The sequence below is a fragment of the Brachycentrus maculatus genome, unplaced genomic scaffold, assembly GCF_059751285.1.
Source record: "Brachycentrus maculatus isolate JH-2025_06_01 unplaced genomic scaffold, ASM5975128v1 h1tg001576l, whole genome shotgun sequence".
Taxonomy (NCBI): Eukaryota; Metazoa; Arthropoda; class Insecta; order Trichoptera; family Brachycentridae; genus Brachycentrus; species Brachycentrus maculatus.
This window is the reverse complement of record NW_028282202.1, coordinates 21,112-40,178: the sequence shown is the minus strand read 5'-3', so window position 1 is coordinate 40,178 and position 19,067 is coordinate 21,112. Positions and strand designations below refer to the sequence as shown.

Here is a 19,067-nt window from a genome sequence, read left to right as displayed (position 1 = left end):
AACCTAAGACATATTCTTCGAACTTATTGTTGAATACCTGGACGGAGTCATTACACTCTATGATGGAGTGGCGCAAAGGATGATCACAAATTTCTAAAATGACACCCCTCGGTATTTCTTGTACCCCTTCCCTAATGCCAACGGGCTCTAGGTCTTTGTTTCTTCCGAGTAGAGCCATAAATTCACAGTGATTGTAAAAATAGTGGATGAAAGATCAATTAACATACTAAATAGCAAAAGCATGTTTCCTCTCAAAAACTAAACGAGCAACATGATATGGAAATCATCAACTTCTCCAGACTCGAAATCCATGACAATCATCTCAATATCTCGGAAGTAGTTGGATGCCATATTTGTGAATAACAAAATGAGATCTCCACACTTGCTGATTTCTGTTTATTCGGAGAATTCCAACCCGGCCAATATATCTTTTGTGGTGTAAGTCACTCAGAGCGAAAGGATTATTTTTGCGGGGTAGTCCAAAGTTGGGTTTTTGGAGGCAGGATAAATTGTAACATATGAAATATTTGCAGCAACTGCAAGCTACTTGGAAATACGCTCCTTGAACAGAATGAAAGATGGGTTCGAACACTGCCTCAGAGTGGCAGATGAAGTAGGAAAACCCCTCTCCAATTAGATGCATATAAACGGTTCTAATAAGTAGGTGACTTACATACAAATTATAGCATCAATTCAATAAGAATGTGCCTACCAGATTTCGCTCCAGCAGTACTAAAATTCAGTTTTACATATCACTGAAGGATTCGAACATGGTATTAAGCTCCAGTATAATGAGCTGACGCATTTCTTATTCTATCATAACAGAGATGTTTCATTCAAGATCTTAGAGTCAATTTAATCAGGGGATTCCAATCTGTATGTCACACCCCTCTCAGCTAAAGACTTAGGGAGTGGGTTCGCCAACTACCTCTAAACCCTGAAATTATAAGACTATAAATACAAGGGCAAGCAATCCAAATACTTGTAAGTGTATTCCCAGACCGACTTGCTTGATTTCTCAGCTCCCATTACTTACTGCTTCCGCTGCTATTATCTGATCACAGTCAAGGCATCTCCATTTGTGCGTGAGAATATTATGGTTGTGCCATTTGACTCATTTGTCACCCTGCAATAAAACACGGTAATTGACGATAGGCTTGAGCCCGAAGAAACAGACCAATTCATTTTTTATATCCCTGAAGATGTTTAGTTCTTCTACACAATCGATGTGGTCTATGGCAGCATTGAAGCAGAGGTGAAATAGTATCGAACAACACCAAACGGAACAACAGTAATAAAAAAGCAACTAAATGCTGGCAACTAAATTATTCCGATCCGCAATAAGAATGAGTCGAGCCTTTTGCCCAAACCAGGAAATAGCAGCCGGTCCATTTACGATTTGTTCAATCCTTTGTCAAAGTATGTGCTTATCCTAAAAGCAAGCATGAAATCATTGTATCACCTGCAAATCTGCAGGATGAACTCAAAGTTAAGGATCATCGAAGGAGTGCCCACAATGTTCTAGTTTTTCAAAGGAAAAACCTTCCAGATAGACTTCGAAAGCATGCAGACATCATACGATATAAACATTCAGTTTTACTCTCCCTTTATTCATTATTTCAGCGTGGAGCTAATAACATAGGAGGGCTCGTCAGAGACAGCGAACGCTGTTACTCAACTATCACGAAATATTCAAAATCTGAAAATTCCCCCACAGAAGGGGCACTACACCATCACCATCACAAGTCTTGTGGATAGCATCGACAAGGTCATCGTTACGATGCCGAAGCATGATCTCACCCAACTCCTTCCGATAAGCTCATTCATCTTCACACGCGAAATCATCTTCGAGATCTATATTCCTGAGGGAAGCCGGCCGATCATCGAGGTTTTTGACTGCACCAACAACGTGTTTGTGAGAGGGTCCCAGTAATATGACGAGCTCACTTTGGCGACTCCTGGATAAAATGAAATCGAGCTGCTGCATGAGAACATTGGCGGCCATTTTGTTATTCATAACAAGGATGTTAGCAGTGGCATCTTATACCTCCGTGTCCAGAACAAAGAGTTTTCCTCACACATCAAAGATAAAGTCGCAGATGTTGAATATCTTATCCGTTATCGTCTAATTCCTCAATCCGTTTCCTGTCCTTATGAGTACATCGATATTCCAAACACGAAAATTACGGTAGAATACGCCTTACAAAGGTCAGATATCATGTTCCAGTTCTAAAGCGCCAAATCCTTAGATAAATCGAAGGTCGACATTGAAAGCATACAATATCAGCTTATCGTTGCTGAAAAGTAAGATGATGCATAGGACCTGCTTGTATGCTTGAACAGCAATGCAAAATTGCTGATAATCAAGGACGCACAGTTCCAATTTTCATCACTAAACTAAAAAACGGATAGTGTGACTATCAATATCACGGTACTCTTTGTTGATATCTTAGAAATCCAGCCTGTTTAATGCCATCGGCAGTAAGCCAAGTTACATGAGTGTAATTGCCTTCATAAAGGCAAAGAGTGGGGAAACTCTCTTCGAAGATATAATTTATGTATATAAGCCAATCCCCTTGCCTAGAGTCGGCAAGCAAATGATGTCAAGTAAATTCGGAGTCATAGGGTGGATCATCTTGGCCATTCTGGTCATAGCCGGAATCGCCTTACTATATGTTGTTATCCATCACCTTATCAAAATATCGAGAGGGTACCAACAGGATATGTTAAACGAGTAAGGCAGCACTCATGATTAAAAGCGGGATAAGGCAGAAGAAGAGCAGCCTTCTGAAGCTTCGTGATGACTTAATTCAACAAATTAATTATCTTATTCTATGATCTATTCCTGTGAAAGACGGGTTTGATTATATATATATATTCTATGATCTTATTCTATGGCTTTTTCTATGGCTTTTTCTATGGCTTTTTCTATGGTCTTATTTAATAATCCTATTTAATAATCTTATTTAATAATCTTATTTAATAATCTTATTTTATTGATCTTATTTTTAGTGATCTTATTTTTATTGATCTTATTTATTGATCTTATTTATTGATCTTATTTATTGATCTTATTTTATTGATCTCCATCTAGCATTGAAGACAAACCTACATTGTTGACATTCTTATCTGTCACTGTAACTGCCTGCATTGATTGCAACTCCTACCTCTTGCATTAGTGCCAACGTATGACATTAATAATTATTGTAAGTAGGATTATAAACTAGTTTACCCTACGGCTTCATATATCTCAAAAGAGCAATACTGAAATGAGATTGCGAAATTTAATCAAAGCTCTTCATTCAGACATCTTACTTCCCTCCATTGATTCCACTCCCCCTGTTTTTGGGCCATATTATTATCCAGATTTGCAAAGATTGGTGCTCCCTATGCTGCTCCCTATGCTGCTCTAGATACTCATTCCTCCGAAGGAAGCTTTGGTCTTCTAAGACTCCGTAAGATTTGACGCCTCAAGATTTTGGTGTTCCCTAGGCTACCTCAAATTAATATGTTAAATTTGTTATTTTTCGTTTAAGACGTAGTTCATTTCTTTGATTTAATAGATTATATTAATCATACAAATCTGTCAGGATTAATTTTGCCTCAATTCATTGATCACTTTATTCTCGCGTTTTCCATTTGCACATTCTTCGTCGTGCGAAACAACTGTTGATTCAAATAATCTTATTCTCATGGATTCAATTCAAATGAGTAATATTTTCGATGACATCAAATTTTATACGCTATTGATATCATTCAGTTTTCCCATTGGTGAGATGCTATTTGCTGATTTCTCATTACTTCGATACCGCTCTCCTCCTCGCTATTTCTAATTTGATTGGCACCATTATCTGACACTGCGTTTTGGGAATTTATAACGCGAATCAGAATGTTCGATGTCTAAACTGTTTGCACTTGGCTGCTCTAATTCCCACTTACTTCCATAAAGTTATGCACTACTGAAGTTCCTGGCATTATCCCCACTCTATACTTGAACTCTGTATTGATGGTCAGGATTGTAATTAGCTTTACCATCATAGCAGTCGTCAACACGAAAAGCAACACAAACATTGCTAAGTATACATAGTATTATACGAAGAATCTCGAATTCCAGGGTTTGGCTCTATTACCCCCACTGACTTCGGAGTCCCACTTCTTTTGTATCTCCGTGAACTGGTACGCCGAGTATCCCATTAACCCATACAAACCTAGAAGCAGTATAAAGGCGAGGGCGAGTATCATCTTTTATTGACGGATGGATTACAATAGCTGTTACTGCGAGACACAGCTGTACTACTTTGTTTAGTGGAGCCTTATCTTATGCAGGCAAATTTCACATTCGTAGTGTCTGGCTCCTCTCTCACCTCTTATCTTTTATCTCTTGACGCACCACTGCAGGAGACACAGCTCATGAACATGCTCGGACGAACCCTTGCACTTACATGGGGATATTAATATCTCTAAATCGGAGCCTGGAAACTAGGGGTCAGTTATCGAGGACTCTAAGCATATTCTGCACAGGTTTTGTATATTCTGAGAATGACTCACACTGTGCTGATAGGCTAATTCCATAGAATATTTAGTTTAGAATATTAGAATATAGCAAATGCGAACTTTTTAAAGAAAACCAGCGATTACTCAATGTGATATTTCTACACTTCAGTGTTTAAAGGATTTTAAAACGTAATCAGGAAATTAGAGAATCATAGTTAGCTTAGCATCGATGGGGATTAACAAACCTCTTTAGTTTTTGTCACAAGCATGAATTCTTAAAAAATTTCCATTTCGTCAACAGTCCGTTGAATGCTCAGACTAATATTTAATCTCTTTCATTAAAAACTGAATCTATTCGAATATCGTCATAACTACGCCACTTAAAGCTATCTATTTTTTCAACAATGGAAAGCAAGTGGTTAGAATGCTCTGAAAGGATCAAAGGATTTGATCAGCCAAGAGTCTGGAGTGTTTTGACTCCCTTGGCAGCCGAACTTAAGGCTTTCAATTTAGTACTGATCTCATGATTTAGGGTCAAGGATTCCCCACGTGGAAACCTCCACAGTTTTACAGAGACTACCTCTCAGAATAAGCATAAAACGGTAAAATCATTGATTATGAAGGCAATCATCAGTACGTACGATCCTTCGGTTCGGCAAGTTTGGTCGAAGCCATTGCTGAATTCCACTCTCGAAACTACCCAAAACTGAACCCGATGACAGATATCGTGACAACCAACGGAGGGTCAGAAGCCTTATTCTGCTGTTTCCTAGGCTTCCTGAACCAAGGCGATGAGGTCATATTCTTTGATCCCTCCTACGACTGCTATCGGTCTCAGATTCAAATGGCGGGAGGGAAGCCCATTGGATTGCCTCTGCGACCCCTTAAATCTGTAATTGACTCTTTAACTCAGCAAAACCGAGACCAAATCAAGAAAAGAATATAAAATAGCCCAATATAATCATCGTAAGAGGATGAATGGTGCATCGACTTTAACGAGCTCTAAAGCTCCTTCAATGAGAGGACTAAGATCATACTGATAAATTCACCGCATAACCCGGTTGGGAAAGTATTCACCACCTAAGAACTCCAAAGGATTGCAGACATTGTCCGCAAGTTTCCGAGGGTTGTCGTGGTCTAAGACAATGTCTATGAAGGGATGCTCTTCGACGATATGCTTGGACAGCCTCTACCCAAAATTGCATTCCTCGAAGGCATGTATGACAGGACTGTGAGTGTTTATTCTGGAGGGAAGCTGCTTTCGGCGACAGGGATGAGGAGTGGATGGGCGATAGGCAACCCTAAGCTAATCCAGGTCGTGAGATCAGTGCATCAGTATAATGTCTTCTGCTACTACAATGTTATTTAGACTGCTCTATCTAAATCGCTCCTGAAGATATCGCGGCCAGATGACCATTATCTCCATGATTTCGCTTCGAAGCTGCAAGGGCTCAGAAATTAGCTCGTCAGGCAACTCGCGGGCTGCAGATACGACATCGACTTCTGGATTCCCAAAGGCTCCAATTTCATCATTGTAGACATCTCCCGAGTGTAAATAAAGGAGAAGTATTTCGTCGACGAAAACCAAAACCGCAGAACGAGGGATTATGCATTCAGCCTTCAGCTGCTCTATGAAGATGGCGTGTCTGTCATCCCATGTTCTCCATTCTACGATCTCGGCAACACAGTCGATCGCGAAAAGTACATCCGAGTGACGTTCTGCAAAGATGAGTAGATAATTAAAGGGGCTGGCGAACGGATGTCTTGATAATTTATTTAAGTCTAAGTCACTGTAATGATAGGCCGATATTATAACCTAACAGCGAATTCAATAATGGGAGAGGCAGATGGGCCCCGCAATGGCATCGAATACCTGCACACTTTGCTCGATCATTAACTCGAAGCCGCCAAACGAATAGTATCGAACCAAAGCGGATTCTAAGCCATCGAATTGAAACTCCATCAGTTGGAAGTCAAACTCGGAGAAGTCAAAGAGTAAAACTCCTTAAAAATACAGCAGCTGTCGGCCCGTAAGCACTCCGCGAAAGTGGTGAACCTTGCGGAGAAGTCGCATTCCAAGAGCTATGCACGCGACAGCAGCTTTGGGATCTTTCAATCGCCCGCATCGAATCGCAACCTACATCGCCATCGCCATGGCATACAGAACTACCCAAACGAAAAGGCCTCTCAAAAGAATCAGAGGAATATAAGCAAAGCCAAAAGCGAAGCAATCTTTACAAACCACGAAATTAAGAGATCCTCCCTTCAGAAAGGGAACACCCCACAAAGAATGCGCGCGAAATCGATCCGCCAGAAGAACACAACAATCAGCACACACAACTATCAATAAAGGGACAAAGGAAACATTATAAGACACTCCTCAAACAAAAAGTTGGTCAGTCACAAAAAAGGTAAGCCTCCAAATCTTTAGACAAACTCATCTCTCAGAAAGTTGGCATCCCATTAAAACTAAATCCACAAAACCCGCGCACAAAGTGAAAAATAAAATAAACGGGCCAATGGTATTTTCAGTAAACTCTCGACGCATAAATTCAATCACTAACTGGCGCAATTGAAGCAATAGAATTGGTTGCTGAAAACGAAGATATGTGAGCTAAAAAGGTACGAAAAAGACTATCGGAAGATTGTGGATGTGCTGCAAAAGGGATAAGCAGTATGGGAAAGAGAAAGCAGAAGGAGAAATATCAGACATAGCTGATTTATATATAAATGTGTGCATAGATTCTAATTGCCCAGCAACGCATAGATCGATAAAAATATCACTAACCAATCATTATATAGAGTTTATAGAGGTTATCAAATAATCCTCTCTGGAGAGCGTGGATTATTATTAATAATTATATCAAATTTAATAGAAACAATGCGATAAATTATAATCATATTTATTTTTATCAACAAATCACATAATCAACACTCCTAAATTATAAAATTGATAATTGCAGGCAGACAGACGGCATTCTTGCATAATATGAATAATATGAGTATAATCTGATATATAAAATGCATCTGATTTTAGAAATCTTTATCGAAAGAACATAAAGAATCAGAGAACATAACAATGCCCAAAAACTAATTTAATGAACAGTTTGCTTCCCTCGGCATTCAGATTGACACGCAAAGCCCTTGCTATATAGATCGTAGAATTCGACCGACCTATCCCAAGCATGAACCAGCCAAGCCATTGGCCATCCCATAAACAAAGACTACTACTTTATTCCCCATATTTTTGACACATCAGCAAATATAGTGGCGAATCAAAACCACTTTTCATATGAAAAGCAGCCTCAAACATATGCTGGCTCAGTATTTTATCAAAAAGTGCTCACAAATTTAGTAGCTGCGGAATAGAAACACTAACTACTCGAAGCAGAAAGCATGGAGGTTACATAAAGTTTTGGAGGAACTGCTGGCAAATAAACGGAAAATATATGGCATCTTAAAGCATTGCTGCTCAAAACATCGATGCCCAAACCAGAAAGCCGACAAGGATATCGAGGCTGCCGAGGAGGAAGTAGCAAAGGTCACGAAAGATGAATAGGGAGGTTCATAAAAAAATGATGGGTTGGTTGACTTTGACTGTGGAGATTGCTTAGACATATTTACTAAATTGCTTCTGAAATACCCCACTACTCATCCAGATCTTGAAAATTAAGATGGCAATGAACCATCACGATAGGTATGTCCCAGAAAAAAAACTTCCATCTTCTAAGCTTCCCGAAATCCCAACCCCATCGCTGTTGCAAGCAGTTAGAAGCTAGCTGACGGATAAGGACGCAGCATTACGATCCTCGACAGTTTACTAGATATTTAGCTTTACAATGCTTATACTCGTTCAATAATCAGATCTCAGCGCAAGGCTGACGACTAATAGCAATCTTCAAAGCTGTCGTCATCTGAGTAATAAGACATATATGACATTACTTACCTGGAGACTCTGAAACAGTCTCAGTCGCATGCTATTAGTAAAAGCCTCTCGAAACTGGTTGACCTAAAATAAACATAACACATATATTCCTGGAACAAGTCCATTATTTTCGAGGAGAGCTCTGAATTTGAAAAATACTGTAATGAAAATATCTAAACCAAAAGGCCCGATTTCCCTAATAACCCCAGTTCATAATAAAACGGCCAAGTTTCGAAACAGGAAGCAATCACCAACAACAAAAACTGTCGAACAATAGTTAGTAGCAATGAGAGCAAAGTCTTGCAGCAGCATGCTGAATAACACCAGATCTAGTGCTCGAATGGTGTTGGTACTGAAAATGCGCTAAATTTAGTAAAAAACGCAGGGAAGAAATATCCTTCATATGTATAACAAGATCAGAATGGGAAGCGAAAAAAAACTTTGGAAGTTCAGAAAAGCCACGATAAGCTAAATAAGAGGAGCATGAGTAAAGAGCCGATATTTGATATGAAAAAGAATAAGAACAGTCCTCACTCAAATAACAAGGGGACTAAGCCCCTGATGAGCTCATTAAAGGCTTCACCCAGTAAGAACCCCTTTAAAAAACAAAGCCCTCCTAAGCCAGTCATAAATTAATTCCAGGAAAATTGTCAAACCAGCTATGATAGAGCCATACAAAGGAAAAAAAAAACTTTCGCCAAATTCTCGAAGGCGATGTCAGGAGCCTAAAGAATAGTAGATTTGCGACGCGTGAACCAAAGGCAATCCTATCTCAAAAAAACCAATCATACAAAAAGAATGGAAGAACTCTCATTTGAAAATGAAGTGCTGGAAGCGAGCCAGAATGATGATTGCTTAGTGAGCATGAAATTGATTCCGAAACTCACCAAATACGAAGAAGCACGTCAAAAATTCAATCAAACATACAAAGGGGACGTTGTTTGTTCTGAAATCTTTAGGTTATACTAAGACACAAAAAATAGCAAATTCCGTCAAAATCGTTTCGAGACTGATCGATCCAGCATCAATCTCAGTATCCCCATTTCTTCAGAGCGCTGGCTGAACAAAGAAAGAAAAGCCCCGCAAAGCAAAAGAGGATCCTTACTTACAATGCAGGAAGATTTACTGAACACCGATTTGAGCATATTGACAAATTTGAAAATAGGAAAGCTTTCAACATCTGGGAGTCTATTGAACAAATTCCATGAATTCACATCGACATAAAAATTCGACTTCAAAGCCTTAAAGGATTCCATAAAAAGTTCCTTACACAATTATGAGAGCATTGGGAAGATCAAGTAGCTTAATAAATTCTTTACCTATATGGAATAGACACGCTAGAAAGAACTAATTGAGAAATTGAAGTGTTAGAACGTGAATATCATGGCAGATGCAGCGGCTGACGAACATAGATAACTGCAAGAATTTATCGACAAAGAGTTTATGCCTAAATTAGATAAGTGTTACCTCGAGGAGTATGAGGGTTGCTCCAGATCGGCTCAGACTCTCAGCAAAAGGGACGAATAGCTAATATCTAAAAAATAGTATGACCACAGATTTATTACAAAGCTCAACTACAGAATCATCGATTTGATGTATTGGAACAAGGAAGATGAGAAAAATTAAAAGTAAGTGCTCAAGCAAACATCCCTCAGGGAAATTCAATAATTTCAACTTTAATGTGAATGATACATGCGAATACTCTCTGATATATTGCTCTGCGTGATAAATTGAATTATTTCCCAAATTAATGACATTTTATTTAAATATTAATGATTATTTTGACTGCTTTCTGAATCTTCTTTTTACTTATTCCTTACCTCGGTCGCGATGGTTCGTAGAATCAAAGGTCGAATTGCGAATGTGATCAATCAATAAACGAATTTAAATATCAGAACAATAATATAACTTCGTAGCATCTGAAACATGGATGAATAATAAACTAAGCCCATCGCTAAACTGCCGCCGCCTTATAAGCTCACTAAGTATCTGCTTTCGAGTCTGAACACTTTCCTGGGCAACGCTCTCGTTAAGAGGCTAAGAAATGACCATGAGCATCCCGAAAACCCAAATCGAATTCTGGGCACAATATGCTCTGCTTAGGAAGGGAGCACTGTGCCCGAGGGGGTGCGGACGGTAATCGATGTAAAAATTCAATCATAAGGCTTAGACAAATAAAGTCAAATTCTTTGAAGAAATCATTCTGAACTCAGATGTCATTATCTACGATCTGAACACCTGCGATCTCAAAGAGGCCGAATTCGTGGTCTCCACTTTGAAACTCAACAACTTCAAAGACAACAAAACACTCATATGCATTTCGAACGTGATGACATGGGCCAAGACCAAGCCGAAGGAGAAGAAGTAGGGGGAGGAAGAGGAAGGAGAGGACAACCCTCCCGAAGAGCCGGACACTGAAGTCGAGGGCGAGTTAGCAGCCGATGGGGCGTAATAGAAGAAGACGTATGTTCGGTTTCAAGACAAGGACTACTTTCTGAGGAAGCCAGACCCCGAGTACGAAAGGATCAAGTCGATTTAGACCTTGGTGATGGCGGCTGGCAAGGCAAAGTCAACTTTGAAAACCTACATAGTTTGCTCGGGGATTATCTACGGCGAAGGCGAAAGGATCTTCGCACCTTTCTTCATGCAAGCGCGGCAGCAGAGCCCTGCGGCGCTGGCATACTATGGGAAAGGAAACAACAGAATCCCCATGATTCATATTCAGGACCTCATCACCTATGTGGAGAAAGTAATCGAGAAGAAGCCTGACATTCCCTACCTATTGGCCTTGGACCATAACTCAAAGCCCACCCAAAAGTCGATCATCTCGGCCATCTCCAAGGGAATAGGAACTGGCAAGACTGTCTCACTCGCCGAGGGCGAGTCTGACCCCACCTTCAAGGTACTCACACTGAATATCCGGATGAAGCCCACGATGCACTTCACCAAGCTCGAATAAGAGGAAGCGGGCATCGAACAGGAGGAAGGCAATGGTAACTATTGGCTGACTTAGAAACCCCCAAGTTTACGTTTAAGTGGCAGTACAAAGAAGGAGTCCAGAAGTCAATTAAGAAGCTGTGCGAGGAGTTCAACGCCTTCCGAGGGCTTTCCCAGACGAAAGTGTTCCTGGTGGGTCCTCCTGGCGCAGGAAAATCGTTTTGCTCGAAACAGTATCTCTATATTAACACCCGTACAGATTAGCAGAGAAGTACAATCTGCCGCACATCCACATCCAATCTGTCCTGGCGGAGGTGAAGGGCATACAAGGCGAAGGTTTGCTGGGTGAGTAGGTTCGGAACTATCTGACAGAGAAAAAGGAAGAACTGACGGGCGAGCTTCAGAGCAAATATGAGGAAGAGAAAGAGAAGAACAAAAAGATACCCAAATAGTACAGAGAGCCGTTGGAGCCATTCAACCCCGACGCGGTCGAAGTCCGGCTGCCGGATTAGCTGCTTTATAAGTGCTACAAATGGCGGCTCAGCCAGAACGACTGCCTCAACAGGGGCTACATCCTGGACGGATATCCAAAAAGGTACGAGGACGCATCTGAGTTGTTCATGGGCCTCCCTCCAGCGCAGGACGACCAAGAGCCCGAGGAAAACGCTCAAAAGATAGTGGAGCTCAAACTCATCCCTAACGTTTTTATCATTTTGGAGATGCCGGATGCATAAATTCTGAAGAGGCTGCAACAGCTCCCGTAGGAAACGGTAGCAGGCACTCACTTCAACGAACGAGCCACGACGAGGAGACTGAAGGTATACAGGAAGCTCATGGATAGGAGCTCAGGGGAGTTATCATTGGAGGATTTCTTCATCGAAAACAAAATTGCGATCCACCAGGCCAACGTTTCGCCGCAGACCCTCCAAATGTTGGAGTCCATCATCAAGCCCATGACCCTGGACGAGGAGGAAGAGCAGGCAGTCATAGTAAGGGCCATCAAGGAACAAGCAGAGCGCCGGCGGAAGGCGAGGGCGGAGTTGGATGAGAAGGAAACGATAATCCGGGATGTGCAGCACGAAGACTACCGAATGAAAAAGGAAAACGAGCAGAACGAAGAAACCGAAATACTGGATCAGAGTTCGCGGTCGCTGAGAAGATACTTAGATGCCAATTTGGTGCCGATTCTTTCCGAAGGAATTGTGGAGATTCTGATGAAGTTCCCTTCGGACCCAGTCGACACCCTCGCGGAGTTTCTATTCCAGAACAGCCTCAAAGTGCCCAACCCGGACCCCTCAACCTTCGAGTTCTGAGGCTGCCACGCATGTTAATGCATAGAACATCAAAGGATCGAATGTTCGGCATCAGATTAAATATATTCAAATCTAATGTAATACATTTATGCATTTATGTATTTCCACATTTACAAATTAATAAATATAAATAATTATAAATAAATATCTATATCTATATATAAATTTGGTTCCGTATAATTATATAAGCCGACTTTAATGACATTGGCATTAATTATAAACGTAGTAATGATGATTATGATTATGATTATTAGAGTGTTGTTTATTGATATTAAATTGGATGCATTGTATGACGGATGATAATATATTTATAGAATCAACAACGAACCCGGAGGAGCAAAGCGGGTTCAATGTCGGTAGCCATTTTTCGATCCACTTAGCCTTAATGTGCTTCTTGGGAAGGTATGAGCTACGAAAGCAATGCGCCCCGAGTCAGCTCATGTCTTTGAAAATGAGGCACGAGTGTTACAGTGGGCCGACATTCCTCTTTCATTCTCTGCTTAGGACCAAAATACATTGAAGCCGTGCAATGTATAATGATAGAATCTGACTTGCTGGCTTGGGAACTGACTGCCAAGATCCTATCTACTTGATATATATATTTATCTATTTTTCACTAATCTATATTCACTATGTCACATTAAATTATTTCAATAATAATCTGCAATCTAAATTCACATTATATTATTATACTCACATTATACTCACATTAATTCACATTAATTCACATTATATTCACATTATATTTAGATTATATTAAAATCAATTGCTTAAATGTATGTTGTTGTTGACTATTCCACACAATTTCAAAATTAAGTATTTAATGTTTTTTGATATTCCCTCTTGGTGGCAGTATGATTAAATGCAAACTTCTACGTATGTGTTTATTCCAAGTCACCCTTGCAATTACGTTTCGACAAGGAGGGGGCAGCACATGTAAAACCTGACATTTTTCTTAATTAATTGAGCTCAAGCTTCCATTTAGTCATCATACAATTTATCGCATGCTGAGTGTATGTATTTAATGTGCTGAGTAGCGAATAAGATTCATAAATAATTGAAAATAATTATGGTTGTCGGTTTTAGCTATAGAGATCACTGTATCAATGATTCAAGGGCTTTTTATTCGTCAAATCCACACTTCAAAAGGGCATCTTCGGCCTGTTGTTTGGTGAAACCCATTTCGGTTAGCTTTATTATTTTGGCTTCATTTATTTTTGGGTTCGCATATTTATGAACCCAATCTCGAGCGTGCTCTTAATATTTCTTACGATCTTGCTTATACTCAGTCGCCACCACTGCATCCTGAGGGTCATTGGGTTCTGGAGCGCAAAGTAGGGCTTGAAGAGAAAGCAATGCTGTTCGGATAGTCAAAGCTGGGGACCATTCATCCTTTAGAATATCCAGACAGATGGCTCCTGTTTGTGAAGAAATGTTTGGATGCCAAATTTTGGTTTCGAACTTCATTTTAGGGGGTTTGTATGGATATTCGGGCGGTAATTGAATATCAATTTGGTAGAAACCCCCCTGATAGACAGTATCTTCGGGGCCATGTATATAGCCCTTCCAATGCCTGAAATCTCCACCCCATAGTGATACCTTGACATTGGATTTTTCAGACTGCTTTATAGAAATAATGTACAGTTTTGGCGAAATCCTCGAATTACTTTTTTATTCTTAAATCGTTCTTCATGGCTAATGTAATATATATAACATTACCATTGTTAGTACAAGAATTAAATAATAGTCTAAGCTGAATGCTTTGGTTCCACATAAATCAAACCATCTAACCACTGGGTATACTTATTACTGCAAGAAGTCCATTAGCATGTCCATTAGTTGGTATGCCCATTTAATAGGCAAATCATAAAATTCTGATAATAAAAATAGCACATAAATTTAATAATTTGCATAAATAAAATAGACACTGAATGATCCAATCCTCTAAAGGCCTCGGTATCTATAAAAAGGGAACAAAAAATGCACATGGAAATGGCTCATCATCGAGAGCATCGTAGCAAGCCTCCAATAATTACACATCTCGCACTAAGCCTATCAAAATGGAGGAAGGCAGTTGGATTGGCTAATCTACAAAATACATGAAAATATAAAACTAATTCCCATCCTAGCTGCCAATCGACATCAATAAAAAATCTCATGATCTGCCCTCATTAGCCACAATACCAGGTGCTCACAACACCCACTCGAACAATTCTCCTCAGAAGAATACTTCAGGCATAAACAAGCTGCCGATGAAATTAATCCAAGATATCCTGAAAGGAATGAACTCCAACAATCTGGCGTCGGGAAACAATAACTATCAGAGGTAGCCATTTTATTCCTCATAAACGTAAGAGACTCTGATTGAACTGCTAACCAACTCCAATAAGGCCTCAGCCTACATTGAGGAATTGCAGTTAGAGCTCGCTGATGTATCTGAGGAAGTAGGTCAGAATTATTAGATACTTATCATTCTTTTGACCAACCTCATGAAGTCAGATTTCGAAGTTAAAGTCACATCAGAGAGGGGGTTGTAACTCAACTTCAATGCGACCATCCAGGCCAAGCAGGAACTTGAAATTGAAGCACTGTAGCGCAAAATATAGGAAAAGGACCAACAGCTCAAGGAAGTTGTCGAGGATTATGAGGCTGTCATACGCAATTTCAATGATGTTATCGAAAAGCTTCTGCAAGAACGGGACCCTTCATACAATCTCAATAAAAACCCAAGCTTCAGCAATGTGGCCAAGGGTGGTTACAATGAAAATGGTGTTGCTTTCAGAAGGTGATTCATAAAGAGTAATTGATTTCTCCACCCCATGATCGCATCGTACATACTTTGACCAATTGCTATTCTACTATATATTTAGTCAATACAACAAATTTATTATTATAGGGGTTCAATAGGTTTCTCTTGTCTTTGCCTCTTCCTTATGATGATTAATGTTAACAAAATTGATATATTATCTTACAATTGATCTGTATATTCGATAATAATTTTCTTGTTGCCGAATTTGCATAATCATTGTGCAATTTCGACGGCATCTCCGAATATGGCCACCCTCACAAAAAATTTGAGTTTTTCTGACTCCAACTTTGTCATCCCCAAATATATTTCTTACTTTTCGGTGCTGTTCCTTCTGCTGACTAAAAGCCTGCCCATGTCACAATCAAGTTCCATTTCAATCACATCTCCCGTTGAGAACACGAATGATGGTGCTTAGACATCCGATAGATTTATTCCCATTGCGCAAACCCCGTATAATCCTTCGGTTTCCGTCATTTCTATGTTAGATATTGCACGTACGATCTAAGTAGTAGCTATGACTCTTCATCAGAGTCTCATTCCCCACTCCCAAGCAGATCGAATCGCTCACTGAGGACACTATTCGAATTGAAATCTTCTTTATGTTCTATTTGCACTCCGCCTAATTTTGAGCCTATATAAAGGCGATTCCTCCTAATGCTTCCTCACTCTCAATGAATAGTTATTTTTTGTTTTCAGAAAGATGGACACCCAATCTAACAATAACCCATAAAATACGCTTTTTGAGAGGAGGAGAATTGGTAGACTGCACCACTTTATTTTTCCGCATCTTTCTAATCTAAAAAATTCAGCTTAGTGATCTTAACAGGCAAACTGGAGAATTTTTTGGGCAATTCAGTCATAAGGCTCATCAAATGCGTAATAAAAGAATCAGAATATTCTGTGTATTGCTCGATTACAGTATTCGCATCATTACCGATCACTAACTTATCTATAGTTTCATCCATATTTACTATTTTTTAATTCTATTATTTATGTGCATTTTTTAATTTACTATTGCAGTCGGCTTAAATCGAAGGGCATTTTTTGTGATGATGTCAACAAGTCGAATATTTGGGGCAATTTTTTAGGCACCGTTGTCTATGTCAGTTATGGTGTACTTGGGAAAGAATTATTTTGCGCACTTTTAAGAAGTTCTCATTAATTTTGTTTTCAATTTGTTTTACCTATTGGGCAATCGTTTTGACACTTTCTTGTAAATTAACAAGCATATTTTTTCGTGCATTTTCTAAGGCAAGCAACTGTTCGGTGAGAGACGATTTTTCGTGGATTCGCCCATTTACAGTTGCATTCGCCAATTCTTACTCACTATTTGCGATGGTCTTTCCTGCAAGCTTGGCCAAAAAAACCTTCAAATGAATGACATGATGGCTGTTGTGCTCCAGCTCTTGACAAACTGGGCAAATGAGACCTTGGTTTGTGCATTTTGAATCAATGCACACAAAGCTAAGGCGTTCACCCTCGTGCAAACCACTTTTGTTGCAGTCCGGATACTGAAACTGCGTCTTTTTAATTTGTTCTTCGCTCCATTTGTGCTATTTATTGTAGGACTTTGTTTATTGATTCATGGCCATGTTCTGCTACTCTGATACTTTAATATCTTGTATTTATATATTATCAATAGCATACAAAGACTTTTATATTATTTAAATGACAGCAATAATACTCAAACCTCAACACTCCAATAATAAAAAGGGAGAGACAATAGTCTGGCCCAGAGCTCAATGATAAATTTTATCCTGTATATTTAGAGTTTGGGAATACTATACTGTTAGTCTGCTCGCGTAGCTCAGTCGGTAGAGCGCTCGGCTGTTAACCGAAAGGTCGGTGGTTCAAACCCACCCGTGAGCGAATTTTTATCATCTATATAAAATGGTATCCACATTATTTTAAATCAATTATCGGCGTATTTGTCAAAGCTGCTGCGATAAGCATCCCCAATCTATTCAATGAATCAATTAAATTGGTTGGATTATTTCTTTGCATATTTAAATTCATTGGCCTATTTATTGACGGACGTGGTGGCGCTGAATCCATTAATGCTATTATTTTTTAACATCAACATTTTAGATACCGAAGTTTATACTATCCTTCTCCTTAGATAATTTTTGTAGTTTTTTTGAAAATTTTGGTTTGTTTGGATGTCAATAATTTTTGATTGCCTCAGTTGGCGCCATGGGAAATATTTGGCGAAGGAGTATACTCAACTTTGGATGAAACCAAACAAAATAAGCTGGATCTTAAAAAATATTCACTTTTGACTATCCCTTCCATTCTATTCCCCATTAGTTCTCTGGCTTAATGAAAGAAGCATTGGAATTGCCCTTTAAAATCGGCTCAATCCTCCTGAATTTTGTAAAGGGCCTTAATCACAATCGAAGAGTCAAATGGAAAAAATGCCAATGCTTTTAAATTAGCAGGCCAATATAAGCTGAAAACAGTATGAAGGTATTTTAATAATTAAGATATAAATGGCGTGAGCATTTGGCTTGTTTATAATTATTATTGATGGAACCTTTAAGCGCTGAAGAGTTTGCACTAAAAATGAAGGGACTCTCAGAAAAAGAACAAATCAGAGAGGTGATTGTCCAAGAACTTAAAATTATGCTGATGCTCAAACAATTGGAAGATAAAGTGGAAACACAAGCCAAACTGAACCGACTCCGCAAAATAAACAAGCTGCGGAGAATCCGGAAATCTAGCACAGCCAGAGCCCGAAAAACCCACACACCCAGAACCCCAGTTGGAACCCATAAGTAGAGAAGGGGAACTGACATTGAATGATTTAAATTTCAATCGTATCTGAACTCATTTGTTATAGGTTCTTATTTGCTAAATATCCTGTAGCTACGGTATTTAAAAATTGCAAGTTCACATTCTGAATTCTGAATTCCGAAAGCACAGCAACATAAAATTTTCCGAAATACGCATGAATGTTCAAGAGCATACCTGTATATATGTTAAATATAAATACTTGAGTATATGACAATACAAATCGAATGAGTATACTTTTACTTCATGCTTTAGCATTTCTTCCGAATGGCAAAATGTCTTATTTTAGATACGATATTATTGGATATGCATTGCATGGCGCCATTAGATTCGACTAAACAGAATGAATAACATGCTCTTATATCAGATTGTTCTCAGATAATTAAAAATTTAACGAAAACTTGCACCCCGATGATAAACAAGAGCCTCAAATACAAGTAATAATGCAGAAAAAAAGAAATAATAATGAATCAGTAATTCCTGCTTGCTAGCGAAATTGCAGTGATATTGATAATATAAAAACTCAAGACAAAAAAAATGGCATTATTAAGCCAGTAATTCGATCGATAAATTTGTATACTGAAACTTAACGCTTGCTTTTATCTAAACTTATTGAATTTCTTACCATTTCGTAGTTCTATTCTATGACAAATAAAAATCCAAAAAATAGGGAAGTGCACATTGACCAGAGCCGCCCATAAACGGTTTTATTCAAGTTTCTAAATCCCCTACTTTTCCGAAGATATGAGATTACAGTTTTAAAAACAGGAGAGAAACCGTTTTGCATGACATACTAAAG

At 39.1% G+C, this 19,067-nt stretch overlaps 1 protein-coding gene and 1 non-coding gene across 2 annotated transcripts; both read left to right on the top strand.

The window, feature by feature from the left end:
- Positions 1–11,667: 11,667 nt before the first annotated feature.
- On the top strand, positions 11,668–12,669 carry LOC148298813 (adenylate kinase 7-like). Its single transcript, XM_088276629.1, has one exon. The coding sequence runs from the start codon at positions 12,190–12,192 to the stop codon at positions 12,667–12,669; it is 480 nt and encodes a 159-aa protein (XP_088132755.1). The 5' UTR covers positions 11,668–12,189.
- A 4,605-nt stretch (positions 12,670–17,274) lies between these two features.
- TRNAN-GUU (transfer RNA asparagine (anticodon GUU)) lies at positions 17,275–17,347 on the top strand. The gene has a single exon. It is a non-coding gene; the product is annotated as a tRNA-Asn (tRNA).
- Positions 17,348–19,067: the final 1,720 nt, after the last annotated feature.